The 16,664-nt window shown below is 54.0% G+C and overlaps 1 protein-coding gene across 2 annotated transcripts in view; it reads right to left on the bottom strand.

Moving 5' to 3' along the window:
* The window catches only part of SLC28A1 (solute carrier family 28 member 1), a 51,055-nt gene that overhangs the window by 26,399 nt on the left and 7,992 nt on the right, over positions 1 to 16,664 (bottom strand). Inside the window, exons 2-5 of one of the 2 annotated variants that reach the window (XM_012448947.2) lie at positions 14,168 to 14,351; positions 12,194 to 12,335; positions 10,794 to 10,907; positions 7,541 to 7,618 (exon numbers count right to left, since the gene is read on the bottom strand). In XM_012448947.2, coding sequence (XP_012304370.2) covers positions 7,541 to 7,618; positions 10,794 to 10,907; positions 12,194 to 12,335; positions 14,168 to 14,351 — 518 coding nt within the window. Of the gene's footprint in view, positions 1 to 7,540; positions 7,619 to 10,793; positions 10,908 to 12,193; positions 12,336 to 13,456; positions 13,904 to 14,167; positions 14,352 to 16,664 lie in introns of those variants that run through there. The other variant, XM_012448957.2, reaches the window with a different exon arrangement.

Below are 16,664 nucleotides of genomic sequence, written 5' to 3'. Positions count from 1 at the left end.
CTCACACCTGTAATCCCAGCACTTCGAGAGGCTGAGGTGGGCAAATCATTTGAGGTCAAGGGTTCAAGACCAGACTGGCCAACATGGTGAAACCCCATCTCTAATAAAAATAAAAATAAAAATAAAGTCGGGTGTGGTGGTAGGTGCCTGTAATCCTGGCTACTCGGGAGGCTGAGGCACGAGAATCACTTGAACCCAGGAGGGGGAGGTTGCAGTGAGCCAACATCACGACACTGCACTGCAGCCTGGGGTGACAGAATGAGACCCTGTTAAAAAAAAAGAAGAAGAACAAGAAGAAGACGTAGTAGTGGTACAGGCTGAGGTGGCTGGTGGGTGCAATTCACTGTGGAAATCACCCGGTGAAAAGAGCAGGGGCTAAGGAGGCCCTGTGCTCAGTGTGTCAGAGAAGGCTGAGAGCGGAAGGAGGTGCCTGTGAAGGAGACAAAGAAATAGCCAATGGCCAAGGCAGGCTGATCACCTGAGGTCAGGAGTTCAAGACCAGCCTGGCCAACATGGCGAAACCCCGTCTCTACTAAAAACACAAAAATTAGCCAGGTGTAGTGGTGGGCACCTGTAATCCCAGCTACTCAGGAGGCTGAGACAGGAGGATTGCTTGAACCTGGGAGGCAGAGGCTGCAGTGACCCGAGATTGCGCCATTGCACTCCAGCCTGGGCAACAAGAGCGAAACTCCATCTAAAAAGGCGGGATGGAAACAGAAGGGCAGCTGTTCAAGAAGGGAAAGTCACTGGCAGCTGTGTCAGGTGCATCACAGAACTCTGGAAAGGTAAGGACTGAGCCAGACCCCTGGGACTTAGCCACCTGGAGGCGCCCGTGATCTGGGTGAGAGCAGTGTCAGAGGAAGGGTGGGGACCGAGGCTGATGTCAGCGAGCCAAGGTGGAAGGGGCGCATGAGGAAGGAGAGATCGCAGGCATGGACAGTCCTTGCAAGACGCAGCGCTGCGCTCACCGCTGGACTCTGCTGAGGGCCCCGCAAGAGCTGCTTTTGTGTTTTAAGGAGGGAGAGTCTTGAGCAACCAAATTTAGGCTCTAGTTCAAAGTGAACTGGGACTACAGAATGGCCCCTGAAGAGAATGGAGATTCTGCCCCAGGCGGCTGGGAAGCAAGCTCTGCTGAGGCCTTTTCTTTCTCCCGTCCCTTCCCAGACCAATGCTGCAGGCGGTATCTGGACTTGCTCTGCTGTCATCTGTCACCAACTTCACTGAGGTGGGCAAGTCACCTGACAGAGAACGCCAGAACTGGCTCAAAGAAACCCTTCTCCTGGCCCATGACCCCCCTCCTGCCTGGGGCTAGAAACACGTCCAGCTCGGGTGTGATGACATCATTCCACCACTCCTGGGACTGAGAGGCAGAGAGGGTCACGCACCGTCTAGACTGCTTGTCCAGTGGGTCCCGAGAGAGACTGGCAGGCCTGCAGGGATGGCCCGCGCCAGGGAGGAGAGTGCCCGGGACATTGGGACCCCACTGCAGCACTGGGACCTTCTCCTGCCAGCAATCAAAAGAGATTTTCTGTCTGTGAGATGGAGACTGATGGTGGAAGAGGCTATGTTTTGGATTAAGTGGGGACTGTCTAGGGAGGAGAGGGGCCCCAATTTTCTAAGGTAGGATAGAATACTAAATAAGGTCCCTGCAGCCAATGCCATCTCAGCCCAGGAAACAGCTCTGGGGCGCTCCCTGGCAGAATGTGAGATGGCAGAAGAACAGGGCGGGCAGCTCAAGGCAGTGCTGCTATGGAAGGTGGAGGCAAGTGCCGGTAAGTTCCACTGTGCGCCAACCACGAGGGCCTGCTCTGGGCCAGGTCCCTAACGTGTGGGGACTCATCAATCCTCACAGCAGCTGTGGTGGATGTAACTGTCCCCACTTCACAAATGGGCACACAGAGGCTGTGAGATCTTGGCTACCCGCCTAAGGTCATACACCAGCAAAGAGGCAGACGTACCGCCCAGCCACCAGGCACGATGCCAAGCTCCTGCCATGCCCCTCGGGAGGTCTGCCCTGGGAACAGTCCTGGAGTTTTATTTCTCTGCCTTTAGGGGCAGCATGCATCCCTGCTGGAAACTGAATATCTGTGTCCCCCCAAATTCATATACTGAAACCTAATTCCCTAGGTGATGCTATTAGGAGGTGGAGCCTTTGGAGTGATTAGGTTATGAGGGTGGAGCCCTCATGAATGGGATCCGTGCCCTTATAAAAGAGGTCCCATGCCAGGCACAGTGGCTCATGCCTATAATCCCAGCACTTCGGGAGGCTGAGGCCGGAGGATCCCTTGAACTTAGTTCAAGACCAACCTGGGCAACATAGTGAGACCCTGTCTCTACTAAAAATCAAAAAAATTAGCTGGGCATGGTGGCATGCAACTGTAGTCCCAGCTAATCTGGAGGCTGAGGCAGGAGGATCACTTGAGCCCAGGAGATGGAGGCTGCAATGAACAGTGATCACACTGCTGCACTCCAGCCTGGACAACAGAGTGAGATCCTATCTCGAAAAAATAAAAATAAAAAATAAAAGAGGCTCCGGAGAGCTCCCTCACCTCTCTTACCATGTGAGGACACAGACAAGCAAGTGGGTAGAGGGCAAAGTGGGCCTCAACAGAACTCAACCTTGCGGGCACCCGATCTCAGACTGCTAGCCTCTAGAAGTGTGGGAAATACATTTCTGTTGCTTGTAAGCCACCCAGTCTACGGTTTTCATCATGGCCTCCTGGATGGACTAAGGCAGCCCCCTTCAAGGAAGACCCAAGTAAGTCCAGACCACTGCCTTGTAGAAATGGCTTTGCAGGTGGGTCCTGCTCGTACCATAACTCAAGGAAGAAGGAAATCTAGCTCTTTCTGGCCAGTGGTTGTCAGCACATGGACCAGAAGCATCCTCTGAAAATGTGCTCGGAATATTTTGGACTGAATAGGTCTAGGGTGGGGCCTGATGTTTGGCCTTTCCAGATGCTGCTGGTGCAGCTGACCTGGACACCACACTCTGACAACCACGGCCCTAGAGCCTAGATTAGAGGCTCTGAGCAGACTTCATCACCTGGCCAGGAAACAGGCTTTGAAGGCCGGACAAAACCCACTAAGGACACGGCCTGCTTCCTCCTCTCCCTGGGGGAAGCTGAGCCAGGGCTCCTGCCGACTTCCTAAGGCTGTCTGGGCAAACCCTCATGTCCCCAGACCCCAAGGTCTGACCACTGTAGACCGTGCCCTGTCACCAGCCCCAGGCCACGGTGAACCACAAAAAACCCTAAGATGGAAGATGCTCGGGGCAGCAGCTGCAGTGTACACTGCCGACCACCAGAAAGCGGAAGGGACTCGTCTCCAAGGACAGAGCAGCTGCGTTTCTGGCTGTCCCCTAGCTACGCCTCCTGACTTCCTGTTTGTGCCATCCTTCACCCAGAATGGCCTGAGCACTCTGCCCCTCATGCCCATCTCTGCCTGGATCCCGGGTTTTCAACAAGATGCCTCCTACCTCGGTGGTCCCGTCTCCCTTCTTTCAGCCATCCCACCCCAGGCTTCACTGAGTCCCATTCCCTACACCGAAATCCGCGCTCACTAAAGTTACCGGTTACCCCTTAATTACCAAACCCAGTGATACCTTTTGGTCCTTATTTGATCTTAGTGCGTATTTGTGTGTGCGTGTGTGTGTGTGTGTATGTACAAAATTTGGCACTCTTGACCACTGGGGATTGCATAGTCTGTGTCAGGCACCCCAAAACTCTCAGGAGATGAAGACATTTTCCTTGACCCTAGGGGTTCCTCCAGAGAAAATGTGAGCAGCACTGCTGAGCTTGGTAGTGGGTGCGGGTTCCAGAGGCTAGAACAATAGTGAAAAGAATGAGAGTGTGCTCCCGGGTCACCCAGACACGGCGGGTGTGCTCATGCGGGTGGGAAGTTACTAGGAGGGAGACGGAGCCAAGGTGGGAAGACTAATCCGGCTGACACAGCCGAGGGGTGACTGCCACGGCCACGTCCACTGTGCCGGACTCCAGCCCAGGGCAGGCTGAGGGCTGAAGCAGCCCTGGGGAGAGGCTTCATTTTCCCTCAGAAGAGAGCAGCTGGACCATGGCCAGCAGGAAGCAGCTTGGATTCTGAAAATCTGAGTGCGCTCAGAGAAGACTTCCCCAAGCTGAAATTGGCCAAAGGCCTTGGACTAGGTCTGTGTGATTCACAGAAAGAATAGAGAGAACTCCTGAGTCTTCTGTTCGGGTCAGCCCTACCTCGAGGGCAAATCCCAAGCATATGGGTGTGATACAGCGGGTGCGGAGGCTGAATACAATGTTGTGGTTAGTGAGAAAGAGAATTCTTTCTCAACATTTGCCATGCATCTTTTCCGGCATTGCTAAGGATGGGGCATCAGCCGATATACTGTCCAGGAATTTGTCCAGAGGATAGGGCCTCCCAGGGGCCAGGAAACTACAGTGTTTGTCTGGGAAATGCTGGTCAATGATAAGCCCACCCCACTATTGTTTCTGTCTTAACTGAACATTCAACTTCAAAGTTTTTTGCCACCACTGACACATTTTTATTTTACGGTTATTTTCTTTTTGAGGGATGGAGTCTTACTGTGTTGCCTGGGCTGGAATGCAGTGGTGCCATATCTGCTCACTGCAACCTCCGCCTCGTGGGTTCAAGTCATTCTCCTGCCTCAGCCTCCTGAGTAGCTGGAATTACAAGTGTCTGCCACCACGCCTGGCTAATTTTTATATTTTTAGTAGAGATGGGGTTTCACCATATTGGCCAGGCTGGTCTCAAACTCCTGAACTCAAGTGATCTGACCACCTCAGGCTCCCAAAGTACCGGGACTACGGGCAGGAGCTACCGTGCCTGGCCTAATTGACACATTTGTAAATGATCATTTTTGTTATTCAGAGTGCTTTTTGTGTTTGGAGGAGAGACATGAGGCCACTGATTTCCGAGGATAGTGTGAGGAAGAATACATTCCTTAACCGGAAGTCCAGTGGAGGGGTCTAGTTCTGGCTCTGCCCTAACTCACTGCGCCACCGCGGGCCAGCTCACTGCTCCTCTCTGGGGCTTGGCTGGACCACCCGTAATACAAAAGGGAGGTCCAAACACCACTGAGCTTCCTCCCGGTGCGCACGGTCCAGGAACCCATGATTCTAAAGGGTGATTCGGAGTGATGCGAGCAGCAGGTATGCACACATCCTTCCAGAAAGGGAGGCAGGATGTGAGGAGACACAGCTAATGTGGCCAGGGGCCAGACACAGAGGCCAGCCCAGCAATGACGCAGGAGAGACGTGGGCTGGGGGCTCCGGCGGAGAGCAGCCGCATGGCCCGCTCAGCCATGAGCTAACAAGGCTGTCATTTCCCTTTGGGAAACAGCTTATACGCCCATCCACTGAACTGCGCCCTGCACCGGGGACATGCCAGCACGTTCTCACCTCCATGCTTTGCCCATCCCATTTCCTCTTCCTGCCTAGCTCCGTGTGTCCAAATCTCTTCTGTCCTAAACTCCATGTCAAATGCCACCTCCTCCAGGAGTCTTCCTCACAGTCCCTTATTAGAACAATCTCTCCTATAGGTACTCCTCAGGCTTCTCCATTATTACACTTGAACCCAGCTGCCTGCTGGGTTGAACTGCAGAGTGTCGGGTGTATGTTTTTTTTTTTTTTTTGAGACAGTTTCACTCTTGTTGCCCTGGCTGGAGTGCAATGGTTCGATCTCTGCTCACCGCAACCTCCACCTCCCGGGTTCAAGTGAGTCTCCTGCCTCTGCCTCCCTAGCAGCTGGGATTACCGTGCACCACCACGCCCAGCTAATTTTGTATTTAGGAGAGACGGTGTTTCTCCATGTTGGTCAGGCTGTTCTCGAATTCCTGACCTCAGGTGATCCACCCACCTTGGCCTCCCAAAGTGCTGGGATTACAGGTGTGAGCCACCGCACCCGGCCGGGTGTGTGTGTTTTAAAGTGTGAGAAGCTGTGGGAACCTCCCTGCTTGGGCGGACATGGGAATTCACCCTGAAGCAGATCTTACTGCTCTTTTCTGAAACCTTGGGTACCCCCGCATTGATTATGCCAAGGTGAGGGAGTAGTGCCTGTCACCCTAAAGGAATATGGTATTAGGAGCCTTTTTGGAACTGACAGAGGCTGCCCCTCCCAATATTCTCCCTATGCAGAACTGGTCTCAGAAAACATGATGGGCAAATTCGCCCAGGGGGGCAAGAAGACTTCAGAGAAGACAGGAACCTAGCCCCCCACTTTCTTCTTAGGGCTGACAAGGTTAGACTGGACATTCCCCAGGGAGTCTGCTGGCACAACAGACGCTAGGAGAACTCGCCAGAGGTCAGGGTCAGGGGTAGGCAGGAGGGTCTGAACTCATGACCTGGCTCAACGCCAGCCCAGAAGTCCATAGCCAAGTCCATGGCTTAGGCCAAAAGTCTTCTGCGTCCAACACCCCCAGGAGGGTGGGGAGGCTTTGGGAACAGTGGCCTGCATACATAGGGTCTTGCATAGCAGCTCCACGGTGATGGTGGTCCTGGATGTACCAGAGGGGGCTGCCCTGATTTCCCTCTCGGTGCCATGCATCGGTGGCAGAAAACTGGGGCCAGCTACTGGGTGAGTGGGGCCCCAGGCCTCTCTCTCTCTCTTTTGCCTAGCAAGTGGAGCTTAAGCCTAGAGCAAGCCTCAGGGTCTTAGACAATTTGAGTGTAAGGCAGGCAGAGGAGGGCTCCGCTAGAGTTCTTACTAAACAAGACATTTCGGTGCTTAAACAGTTAACTGTGGAAAAAGAAACACAACCACGGCCCCTCCCAGAACAGTGAAGGCCCCTCCCAGAACAGTGAAGCGGGTCCCCCCACAGCATCCCGGGCACAGGCTGCTCTGTTTTTAAATCAGGGTTGGCGCTCCGCCATTAGACAATAAGCTCTTTGAGACAGAACAGTGTCTTTATCTTCATTTCCCCTGTAATATTTTGCAGTGCCGTATATACACAATCGATGAAGGAAAGGAAGGACGGACGGACGGAGGCAGGGAGGGAGGGAGGGAAAGCGGGATCCTACGTCTAGGAGGACACAGAGGAGGGAGCTGTCGTCGCTGGACTAATAAGGGCTGGCTTCCTGGCAGAGGTGGCCCGTGAGGAGCCCTGAAGGAGGAGCGCCTGAGAGGATCGCGGGAGCCTAAGCCGTCCCGGAAACCGCTCGTCCTAGGCCCAGAGTCTCTGCAGACTTCAGGGGCTCAAGTCTCAGCGGGAGCTATCCCCATGGCCCCTCCCCCCACTTCTTATCCTCCGCCACTCAGTAATTCTATAATCTGGAGGTTCATCTCTAAGGAAAAGCACACGGAAATATCTTACTTTTGCAAATTTTACAAAATATAGCAAAACACATCTCATGAGGCGCACATTGCTGGGCCCCTCCCAGGGCCCCAGGCTTAAGCTTCGCCAGTTTCCCAGTACAGCAACATCTGCTCACAGGACCCCTCCCCTCCACCTGGAAACCCACCGTGCCCAGACTCCCCTCTAGCTGGAGGCGCTGGGCAGCGGCTGCTAAAGGCCTCCGGGACCCTGAGTCAAGCTGACCTGAAAGGCAAAGACATCCTTGACCAGCACCTCCCCAAACACGAAGCTGGAGCCGGCCTCCGTGTAGCTCAGGAAAATCTGAAATAAAAAAGCAAAAGAAACAAAAACAGGCAGTGAGGCTGGGAAGGGAGGAGGGAGGAAGCAGCAGCCAGAGACAGGCGGGCTGGCCCAGGGACGGTCCCCTAGGCCCTTATCGGGTGGGCACCACCTGGCAAGGAGTGTTAGAGCTACTGTCACGAGCACTGGCTTCTAAGCACATTCACCAAAGAGACACCGTTTCAGTCAATTTTGAAGAAATGCTCTGTAGGCCGGGTGTGGTGGCTCACACCTGTAATCTCAGCACTTTGGGAGGCTGAGGCGGGCAGATCATCTGAGGTCAGGAGTTCGAGACCAGCCTGGCCAACATGGTGAAACCCTGTCTCTGCTAAAAATACAAAAATTAGCCAAGCACGGTGGTGGGCATCTGTAATCTCAGCTACTAGGGAGGCTGAGGCAGGAGAATCACTTGAACCCAGGAGGCAGAGGTGCCAAGATCGCACCACTGCACTACAGCCTGGGCAACAGAGCAAGACTCTGCCTCAAAAAAATAAATAAAAATAAGAAATGCTCTGAGAGTCGTTAGGACAATGAAGAAGAGACAATGGAAGACGCAAGACCAGGAGACATGTGAAGAAGGCGGTGCCTTTTGTGCCTGCTCAGGCCCCTGACGACCAATGGCAAAACGTGCCCTCATCTTGTCCCCATCCCCAGCTTGTGGCCTTGGAGTCTGAGCCGAGCCATGCTTCTACAGGAGCCCTGTGTTATATCCTGAACTTGCGTTGTGACTGCAGGGCCAGCGAGTCACTTCTCTTGTTCAGCCTCAGTGTTCCCATCTACAAAATGGGGACATGATCAGAAAAGCAACTCTCTGTCTTTCCCTCCACACCCCATGGAGTACTGTCAGTGAGGCCAGCAGGTGTGCATAGCCCGGGACCGGCAGGGTTCTCATGCTCCACTCTGCACAGAGCATAGGGAAATGCAAGCTGGTGAGAGGGAGGTAAGTAGATTAACCTATTTAACTTATGTCCTTGACAATTCATATTTTTTAAAGTGTTAAAAATACAAAAATTAGCTGGGTATAGTAGCCCATTCCTGTAGTCCCAGCTACTCGGTAGGCTGAGGTGGAGGATTCCTTGAGTCCAGGAGGTCGAGGCTGCAATGAGCCAAGATCACCCCACTGCACTGCAGCCTGGGTGACGGAAGTGAAACCCCATCTCAAAAAAAAAAAAGAGGCCAGAACGGTGGCTTATGCCTGTAATCCTCGCACTTTGGGAAGCCAAGGCGGGCAGATCACTTGAGACCAGGACTTCGAGACCAGCTTGGCAACATGGTGAAACCCTGTCTCTACCAAAAATACAAACCTTAGTCCATCTCATAACCTGGTCTCAAAATAAAGCAACAAATAAATAGATTTTCTAAAAAAAATTCTAAGCATTAAATAAAGGAGACCATTGGTTTGGACTGAGCTCCTGTACTGGCCCAACAGACCAACCAAAACGGAACCACTCGTGCTACAAAGTTCCACACCGCAAGTCAAAACCAGCTGTCTTCTGACCGTCCCAAAATTCGGGAGGATGAGAGATAAAGCCGAATCCCCAAACATGGCGTGACAGCCAGTCCCTCAGCTTTGACCTTTACAGGGAAAGTAACCTTGAAACGACCGAGTTGCTTTCTGTTTTCTGTTTCTGGTTTCTTCAGCCCTTCTCTGTCTATAAACCAGCCGCGTCTGCTCAGCTCATCGGAAGGAACACTCACACTATATATATATATATATATATTTTTTTTTTTTTTGAGACGGAGTTTCGCTCTTGTTACCCAGGCAGGAGTGCAATGGCGCGATCTCGGCTCACCGCAACCTCCGCCTCCTGGGTTCAGGCAATTCTCCTGCCTCAGCCTCCTGAGTAGCTGGGATTACAGGCAGGCGCCACCATGCCCAGCTAATTTTTTGTATTTTTAGTAGAGATGGGGTTTCACCATGTTGACCAGGATGGTCTCGATCTCTTGACCTCATGATCCACCCGCCTCGGCCTCCCAAAGTGCTGGGATTACAGGCTTGAGCCACCGCGCCCGGCCCACTCACGCTATTTTTATAGAACGCGGTGTTGCCTGGTTCTAAAATCACAAATAAAAGCCAATTAGGATCTTTAAACCAAATTTGTTGCAATTTTCTTTGGACAAAAGTAAATCATGACAGTGCATGAATTTGATGACACTTAAAAATGGTTAAAACGGTCGATTTTATGTTATATAGATTTTACTACAGTAAAAAACAGAATTGGCGAGGCACCCCATGGCTCAAGGTGAGAAGATCGCTTGAGCCCAGGAGCTCGAGACCAGCCTGGGAAACATAGGAAGACTCTGTATCCCCTCAAAAAATGGTTTTAATTAGTTTGGCATGGTTTCTCACACCTGTAGTCCCAGCTACTCAATACTGGGGAGGCTGAGGTGGGAGGATCACTTGAGCCCAGGATGTCAAGGCTGAAGTTCACACCACTGCACTCCAGCCTGAATGTCAGAGCAAGACTGTCTCAAACAAATCAAAACAAAACGGGGCTGGGCGCAGTGGCTCACACCTGTAATCCCAGCACTTTGGGAGGCTGAGGCAGGTGAATCAATAGAGGTCAGGAGTTCGAGACCAGCCAGGCCAACATGGTGAAACCCCATCTCTACTAAAAATACAAACATTAGCCAGGCATGGTGGTGGGTGCCTGAAATCCCAGCTACTGGGGAGGCTGAGGCAGAGAATTGCTTAACCCCAGGAGGCGGAGGTTGCAGTGAGCCGAGACTGCACCATTGCACTCCAGCTTGGGCAACAGAGAGACACTGTCACAAAACAAAACAAAAACAGAATAAAAATGTATAACTTCAATAAACATTATTTTTAAACATACATACACACAAGTAAATCATTTGCAGATTTTGGGGGATTTTTTTTAGTACTTTTAATTATTACAATTTCCAAGTCACTGCTGACTACAGACTCAGCCTCTGAAAGGACTACTCCACTGGGGCCTTGGTGCCGGGCATGAGGGAGGTGGCAGCTGTGCTGCCCAGCCACCCGCTGCCCACCTGGTCTGGGGTCCCTGTCCACCCCACCCTCCTGGTCCCAAGCCTTCTCTATGGCCTCACCACCCACCTTTTCCCCTGCCAAGTGGCTTCTCCCCTGCTCCCAGTAACCTAAGATGCTCTGGGCAGCCAGGCCCCATATACCTACCCGGATCTGCTCGCCCAGCCACTGGAATGCAGTGAATCCTGGTTCTGTTCTGATGACGAGGAGTCCGAGTACAAACTGCAGTCCAAGTCCCCAAGACACGGCCCGCCAGGACACCTGTCACCCCACCCCACAGAAAGGTCCTGGTGAGCTCAGCTCCTTGACGGATGGGCAGGGAGCAGGGCAGGGGTGAGGGCAGAGGGCACCAGCTGCCAAGGGAGCGGAAGAGCACTGGCCTGCTCAGAGGATGGGGCTGGAGCTAGACAGAGCACTGGGCCTGTTGCCAGTGGTTACACCCTCGCTGGGATTCAGGACAGGCCACGTGCTAGGCAGGAATGAGCCTGGGCAGTGGGCAGGGGTGGGCCAAGATTCTAACCAAGAACTTAGGTGAAACCTCACCAGCCTTGGGCACATCATGGCACTTCGTCTCCCGGTCCTCACTGCCAGAGCTGTGGCCTGGGGTTCTGGCCTCAGGATCGGCACCAGACTGCTCCGGGCCCAGCTCCCCTCCAGCTAGCATGAACCGGTCTGCCTGACCCTCGCCACTCTCTCCTCCATAAGCGGGGCCCTGTGCCCACACCCCTTGCCCCTTGCTCCTCCCAGCAGACGAGAGCTGGGCTCCTCGGGATGCTCTTCCCTGGTCAGCGTTTAATAATTCCTTAGCAGTGAGTCCAAGCTCAGGCGTGCATCAGACGCTCCTGGGAGGCTTGGCTGTAGCCTGGGGAAGGGGGTGGCCACACCATGAAACAGGGAGGGATCCTGATGCCACAGAGGCAGAGAGAGAGAGAAGGTTCCTTCCGCATGGCTGCCTTAGTATACATCAGACTTGAGTACACGTCAGACTTGAGTACACGTCAGAATTGAGTACACATCAGAATTCTGCTTGCTGACAGGATGACTGCCGCCCTTGCCCCTGACTTTCTAATGCAGTGGGCCTAAGGTGGGGCTTAAGAAGTTCCATTTCTAGTAACTTCCATGGAGGCGCTGTTGCTGCTGGTCTGGTGCGCAGATTTTGAGAAGCGCTATTTTAAGCTAATGATTCCAGGAAACCCTTGGCTCTGCAGACGGGCTGGAGCTCTGGCCTGTGTCGTCTGTGGTTGGGGGTGGAGGTGGTTCCTGAGACGACAGACCTGAAGACCAGGATTAGACTGACCAGAGGACATGTCGCCAAGGAAACAAATGTCCCGCGGCCTCTGAGTCAAGAGACACATCCCTGACGGGGAGCGTGAGGATTTCTGCTTCACAGGAAGCCTGTCCTGATGCACACAGGTCTTCTCCAGGCTCTGAGACTCCAGGAATCTGCCAACAGGAGCAACTGCCCGTACCCCAGCTCCCAGCTCCAGCCTCGGGGCGGAAGAGAGAGACAGACACTTCCAGTCCTGGGCCCCACAACTAGCACTCACCGCGCAATGATGCTTTGAGCAGGCAAAGAGGAGGACGATGAAAACGCAGATTCCTGCAAAGGACACCAGTTGCTCCGGCCGCCGGGAGGTGTCCAGAGACAGCCACAGGACCAGGCCCAGGAAAGCAGCAAGCGCTAGGGCCCTGCAGGTGAGAGGCAGAAAGTCATCACCCTCAGCACTGCACCCCACCTCACCATACACTACAGCACCCAGGGCCCCAGAGAAAATGTGCTCGGGGCTGGGAGGAAGAGACAGAGCACAGCACAGTGGAAAGGGCACCAGCTCTGGATCCACATGCTGGGAAGGGCTGAACTTGCTGTGTGACCTCAGGCAGATCACCTAGCCTCTCTGAGTCTAGTTTCCTCATGGGTCAAATGAAGCCAGAGACCTCTCATTTCTCAAGGTTGTAGAGAGGATCAAATAAGAGGATGTATGTACCAAGCTGAGCAAGTGACGAGCACCTGGCTCCCTCCAGCTACAGGAATCTCACCACTGCAGTGATGCTCAGCTCAGCCTCTGACCTTGGGAGAAGAGGGGCCTGTGCCGCCCAGGACTCAACACGGCACGGCAACACTTTCCTCCCAGGGGCGGGGGTTTGTTTGTCCAGGATGCAGCCTGCAGGGTGGGAGAGCCCAGGTTTTGGCATCAGGTGTTCAAGATCTCACCCCAATCCGGTCATCAACTCACTGGGAACTACTAATAATGGTTAATGTTCATCAAGCACCTATTACAGGCCAGGTACCACACCGATGCTGACAGACCTGCTATTTTCATAGAGATGAGGAAACTGAGGCACGGAGAGGTTAAATAACTGGCTCAAGCCCGCTCCCTAGAAAGTGGTGGCAGAGCTGCGATTTCAACCCAGGCACTCTGGAAGCAAGGTCTATTCACTTAACTATGGTTTTATCCAGGCCGGTCCCAGCTGGTAAGAGGGAGCCGCACTCACGCAGGCTAACTCCAGAGTCCACGGCTTTTATTCCAGCTCTTGTTTCCAAACCCTTCTCATCCCAGTTTAACGTGCACAATTTTTGCCTTTCCTGCCTGCTGTACTTCTCTTCACTTACTATTTTTCTTGAGGTTATAACTGACTTTATAAAAACTTAAATGTGGCCAGGGGCGGTGGCTAACGCATGTAATCCCAGCACTTTGGGAGGCCAAAGTGGGTGGATCACCTGAGGTCAGGAGTTCGAGAACAGCCTGGCCAATATGTGAAACCCCATCTCTACTACTTTAGCCGCTAAAGTTGTATCATGGTTAATTGATGCTCTGTCTGACTGTTTTTGAAATAGACTGGTGAGCTTCAGACTTTTTTTTTAAGCCATAGAAACCATTTTTTTCCTAGCCAATTTTCTTGTCTGCGAACCTTGGCTTATAAAACACATAAATTGAGAGCTGCCTGGTGAAATGGTGTGTTGGGCGGAAAGCCTGATGTTTCCCTCCCCAACCTCCCTCTCCTGCCGTATGGCGTCTCTGAGATTTCCAGAGCTCCACGGAATCCACTTTGAAAACCTGGGGATCTCAAATGTTGTCCAGAGACACCGCTGGCTACATCAGAATCAGCTGGAGGCTGATGAAAACTCCTAGCACCTGGACCCCGATGGCGCCTGCTGAATCCTGCTCCAGGGGTGGTTCCTGAGGCTGTTTCACCCCCGCCAGGTGATCTGAGTGAGGCACTGATACGGGCCCTCCCTGCTCGATGGGCTGGGATCCCTGAATGGAAGAAACTGCTGAGGCCCCTTCTCATCCACCACAGTCACCTGCTGTCGCTGGGACTAAGAACTGGTTAACTACCCCAAAGATGCTGCTCCGTTTGAAGCCACCCAGCAACTCCTGCCCTGGGGCCCCAGAGAGTTCTCCACGACACAGGAGCCTTCGTCCTCCTCCAGCCCTGGTCGTAACCCTGGGGCCAACCCCTCAGACCCCTCAGCTCACAGGCCCTCCCCTGCCCTGCCTCGGGGCTGTGGGCTCACTCACCTCTTAAACCAGAGCCGCAGGCGGGGATGGCCCTGAGGCTTGAGAAACCTCCTCAGCTTTGGCCCCAGAAGCCGTTTCAGCAGGTGGTGGCCCAGGAAGACGAGGACCACACAGGTGAGGACAAACAGAGCCAGGGCCCGCTGGAAATCCAGGAGGCAGGCCACCAGCAGGAAGGCGGCGAACGCTGGGGGATGAGACAGAGGAGGGGTCAACGGCGAGGGCACCGCCTCTCCAGGGCCCTGAAGCCCCGCCCACCGACTCCACCTTACTCCACCCAGAGCATGGAGGGCAGGAAAGTCACCCAACCTCACTGAGCCTCAGTTTCCTCATCTGGAAATGAGAACAACGATCCCTACTGTGCCAAAAACTAGTTAGGAGTTGCCAGGCAGAAGGCATGTGAAAGGGGTTTGCAAACTGTAAAGTGCTGACCAAATGGGAGGGAAATGTGTAAGGACGCCGTGAAGCCAAACAGCCAGAGTCGCTGGGCATCCGCGGAGCACCTGCTGTGGGCCAGTGCCACGCCAGGTCCCACGGAGGAAGGACATGAGCACATCAGCTACTCCACGAAGGAGTTCACACGTGTGCCGGGACCTGGATCTGAAATGTTCATCCGTGACCATGCTTCCCGGAATTCCCTTCCCCTTTTGCCCTTCTCTCCTTTGAGCCACTCAGACAGTCTGCGCTTGTGCCCCAGGAAAGACACGTGAGAATGAAGAGCAGAGGAGGGATGTCTCTACATAGATTTTTTCTTTTTTTTTTTTTTTTGAGACAGGGTCTCACTCTGTCGCCCAGGCTGGAGTGCAGTGGCACGATCTCAGCTCACTGCAACCTCCGCCTCCTGGGTTCAAGGGATTCTCTTGCCGCAGCCTCCTGAGTAGCTGGGACTACAGGTGCCCACTACCATGCCCGGCTAATTTTTGTATTTTTGGGGTTTCGCCGTGTTGCTCAGGCGGGTGTGGAACTCCTGGGCTCAAGTGATCCACCCACCTCAGCCTCACAAAGTGCTGGGATTACAGGCGTGAGCCACCACGCCGGGCCTCTCCCTGGCTTTTGAATTTCAGAATCCAGCATCCTCGAAGAATGGAAAGGACTCATAGCCATGGATTTAAAATGTGATCTGAAAGATCACAAGCAAAGGTAAGTTCTACCCACCCCGTCTGCTGCCAGACGGTAACAGGGACGCTGCCGTCACAGAGAACGCGCCTGAGCCTGGCAAGGCCGCCAAAGCTGGGTGTGTTTGTGGTGCTGCAAGCAGTGATGGCCTGTGCCTGGCTTCCCGGTGGAGCCCCAGGGAGGTCCCGGGACTGCAGAGGGCGAAATGCCCATGTGGTGCGTGGCAGGCAGGGTCCTAGAAAGCCAGTGAGGCTCTGCAGGCACCTAAACAGCAGAAGCAGTCCCCACAAGAGGCCTGAGGAGGAGAGAGGCAGGAGGCCAGAATGAGCCCACCATGGAGAAGAGGGCGTCGCCAAGGCCACCTGCAAGGATAGAGGACCCAGGACCAGCTAGGGAAGAGGACAGGTCAGGAGGCACTGGAGGAGTGACCACAGATAAGCCCCCCTGGTGACCCCCAGAGGAAGGGGAGAAGGGAGATTCCGACTGGACGGAAACTGAGTTCCGGTCACTTGCTGGAATGATAAAATTGAAGGAGACGGTAAGCTGAGTTGCAGAAAATAAAATGACCATTCTCTCCCATGGAAGCTTGTGGGCTGCAGTTCCTACCTGAGCGGGTGTCATTGAAACACACGGGTGGAGCCCCGCAGAGTGGAGCTGGGGCTGCTGGTGCCAGCGGCAGGGCAGGGGAGGTTCAGGGGAGGGGGACCTGGCCTGGCCGGGGAGAGACCCCGTGGTCGCCAGGAGCTGAGCTCAGCACTTTCACAATTAATCCTCACAACACCCCCAGGGGGCGTTCTACAGTGATGTCCACGTGGATAACGAGGCCTCTGAGGCCAGCCGAGCTGGGTGACTCCCACAGGGAGGGCCTGGGGCTAGGAGTCCAATAATCTCTGCGTGCCTCAGGGCCTGTGCATCCTGGTCGGGGCGGGCCAGGACGGGGACTCGTGGAGAGGGGGCCATATGGAGGAGTCCTCCAGGCAGGGCAAAGGGACAGATGTGCTTTCGGAAGCATTTTCATCATCTGGGGTCCACTCACCCTCTGGTGCGAGGACTTTTCTGTTCCATTTGGACACAACTTTCCCCCTCTGAGCCCATGCAGTTCAGGGGTGCCTGACCTACATCAGGGGTGGGGAGACCACCATGTCCCCCTGGGCACAGGGATTGGTTCAGGGACAGGCAGGACCTGAGCTAAGGTCCCTGAAGACCTCACTGGGACTTCGGCTGGAACAGCCGGCAAGAGGCACCCTCCTCTTCTAAGACTGGGGACGCCAAGGCCATCCTTGTTAGTCCGATGGAGCCCGGGCTGTCGCTGCACCCCTGGAGAAGGCCTAAGGTTTGGAAGCCACTGTCACAGCTCAGGAGCCAAGTCCTGAGAACATGAGCT

This window comes from Aotus nancymaae, unplaced genomic scaffold (assembly GCF_030222135.1).
Source record: "Aotus nancymaae isolate 86718 unplaced genomic scaffold, 86718_ANA_hifiasm-v0.15.2.pri h1tg000064l_0, whole genome shotgun sequence".
Lineage (NCBI taxonomy): Eukaryota > Metazoa > Chordata > Mammalia > Primates > Aotidae > Aotus > Aotus nancymaae.
The sequence above is the reverse complement of the archived record's forward strand: the minus strand, read 5'-3'. Positions and strand labels throughout refer to the sequence as shown.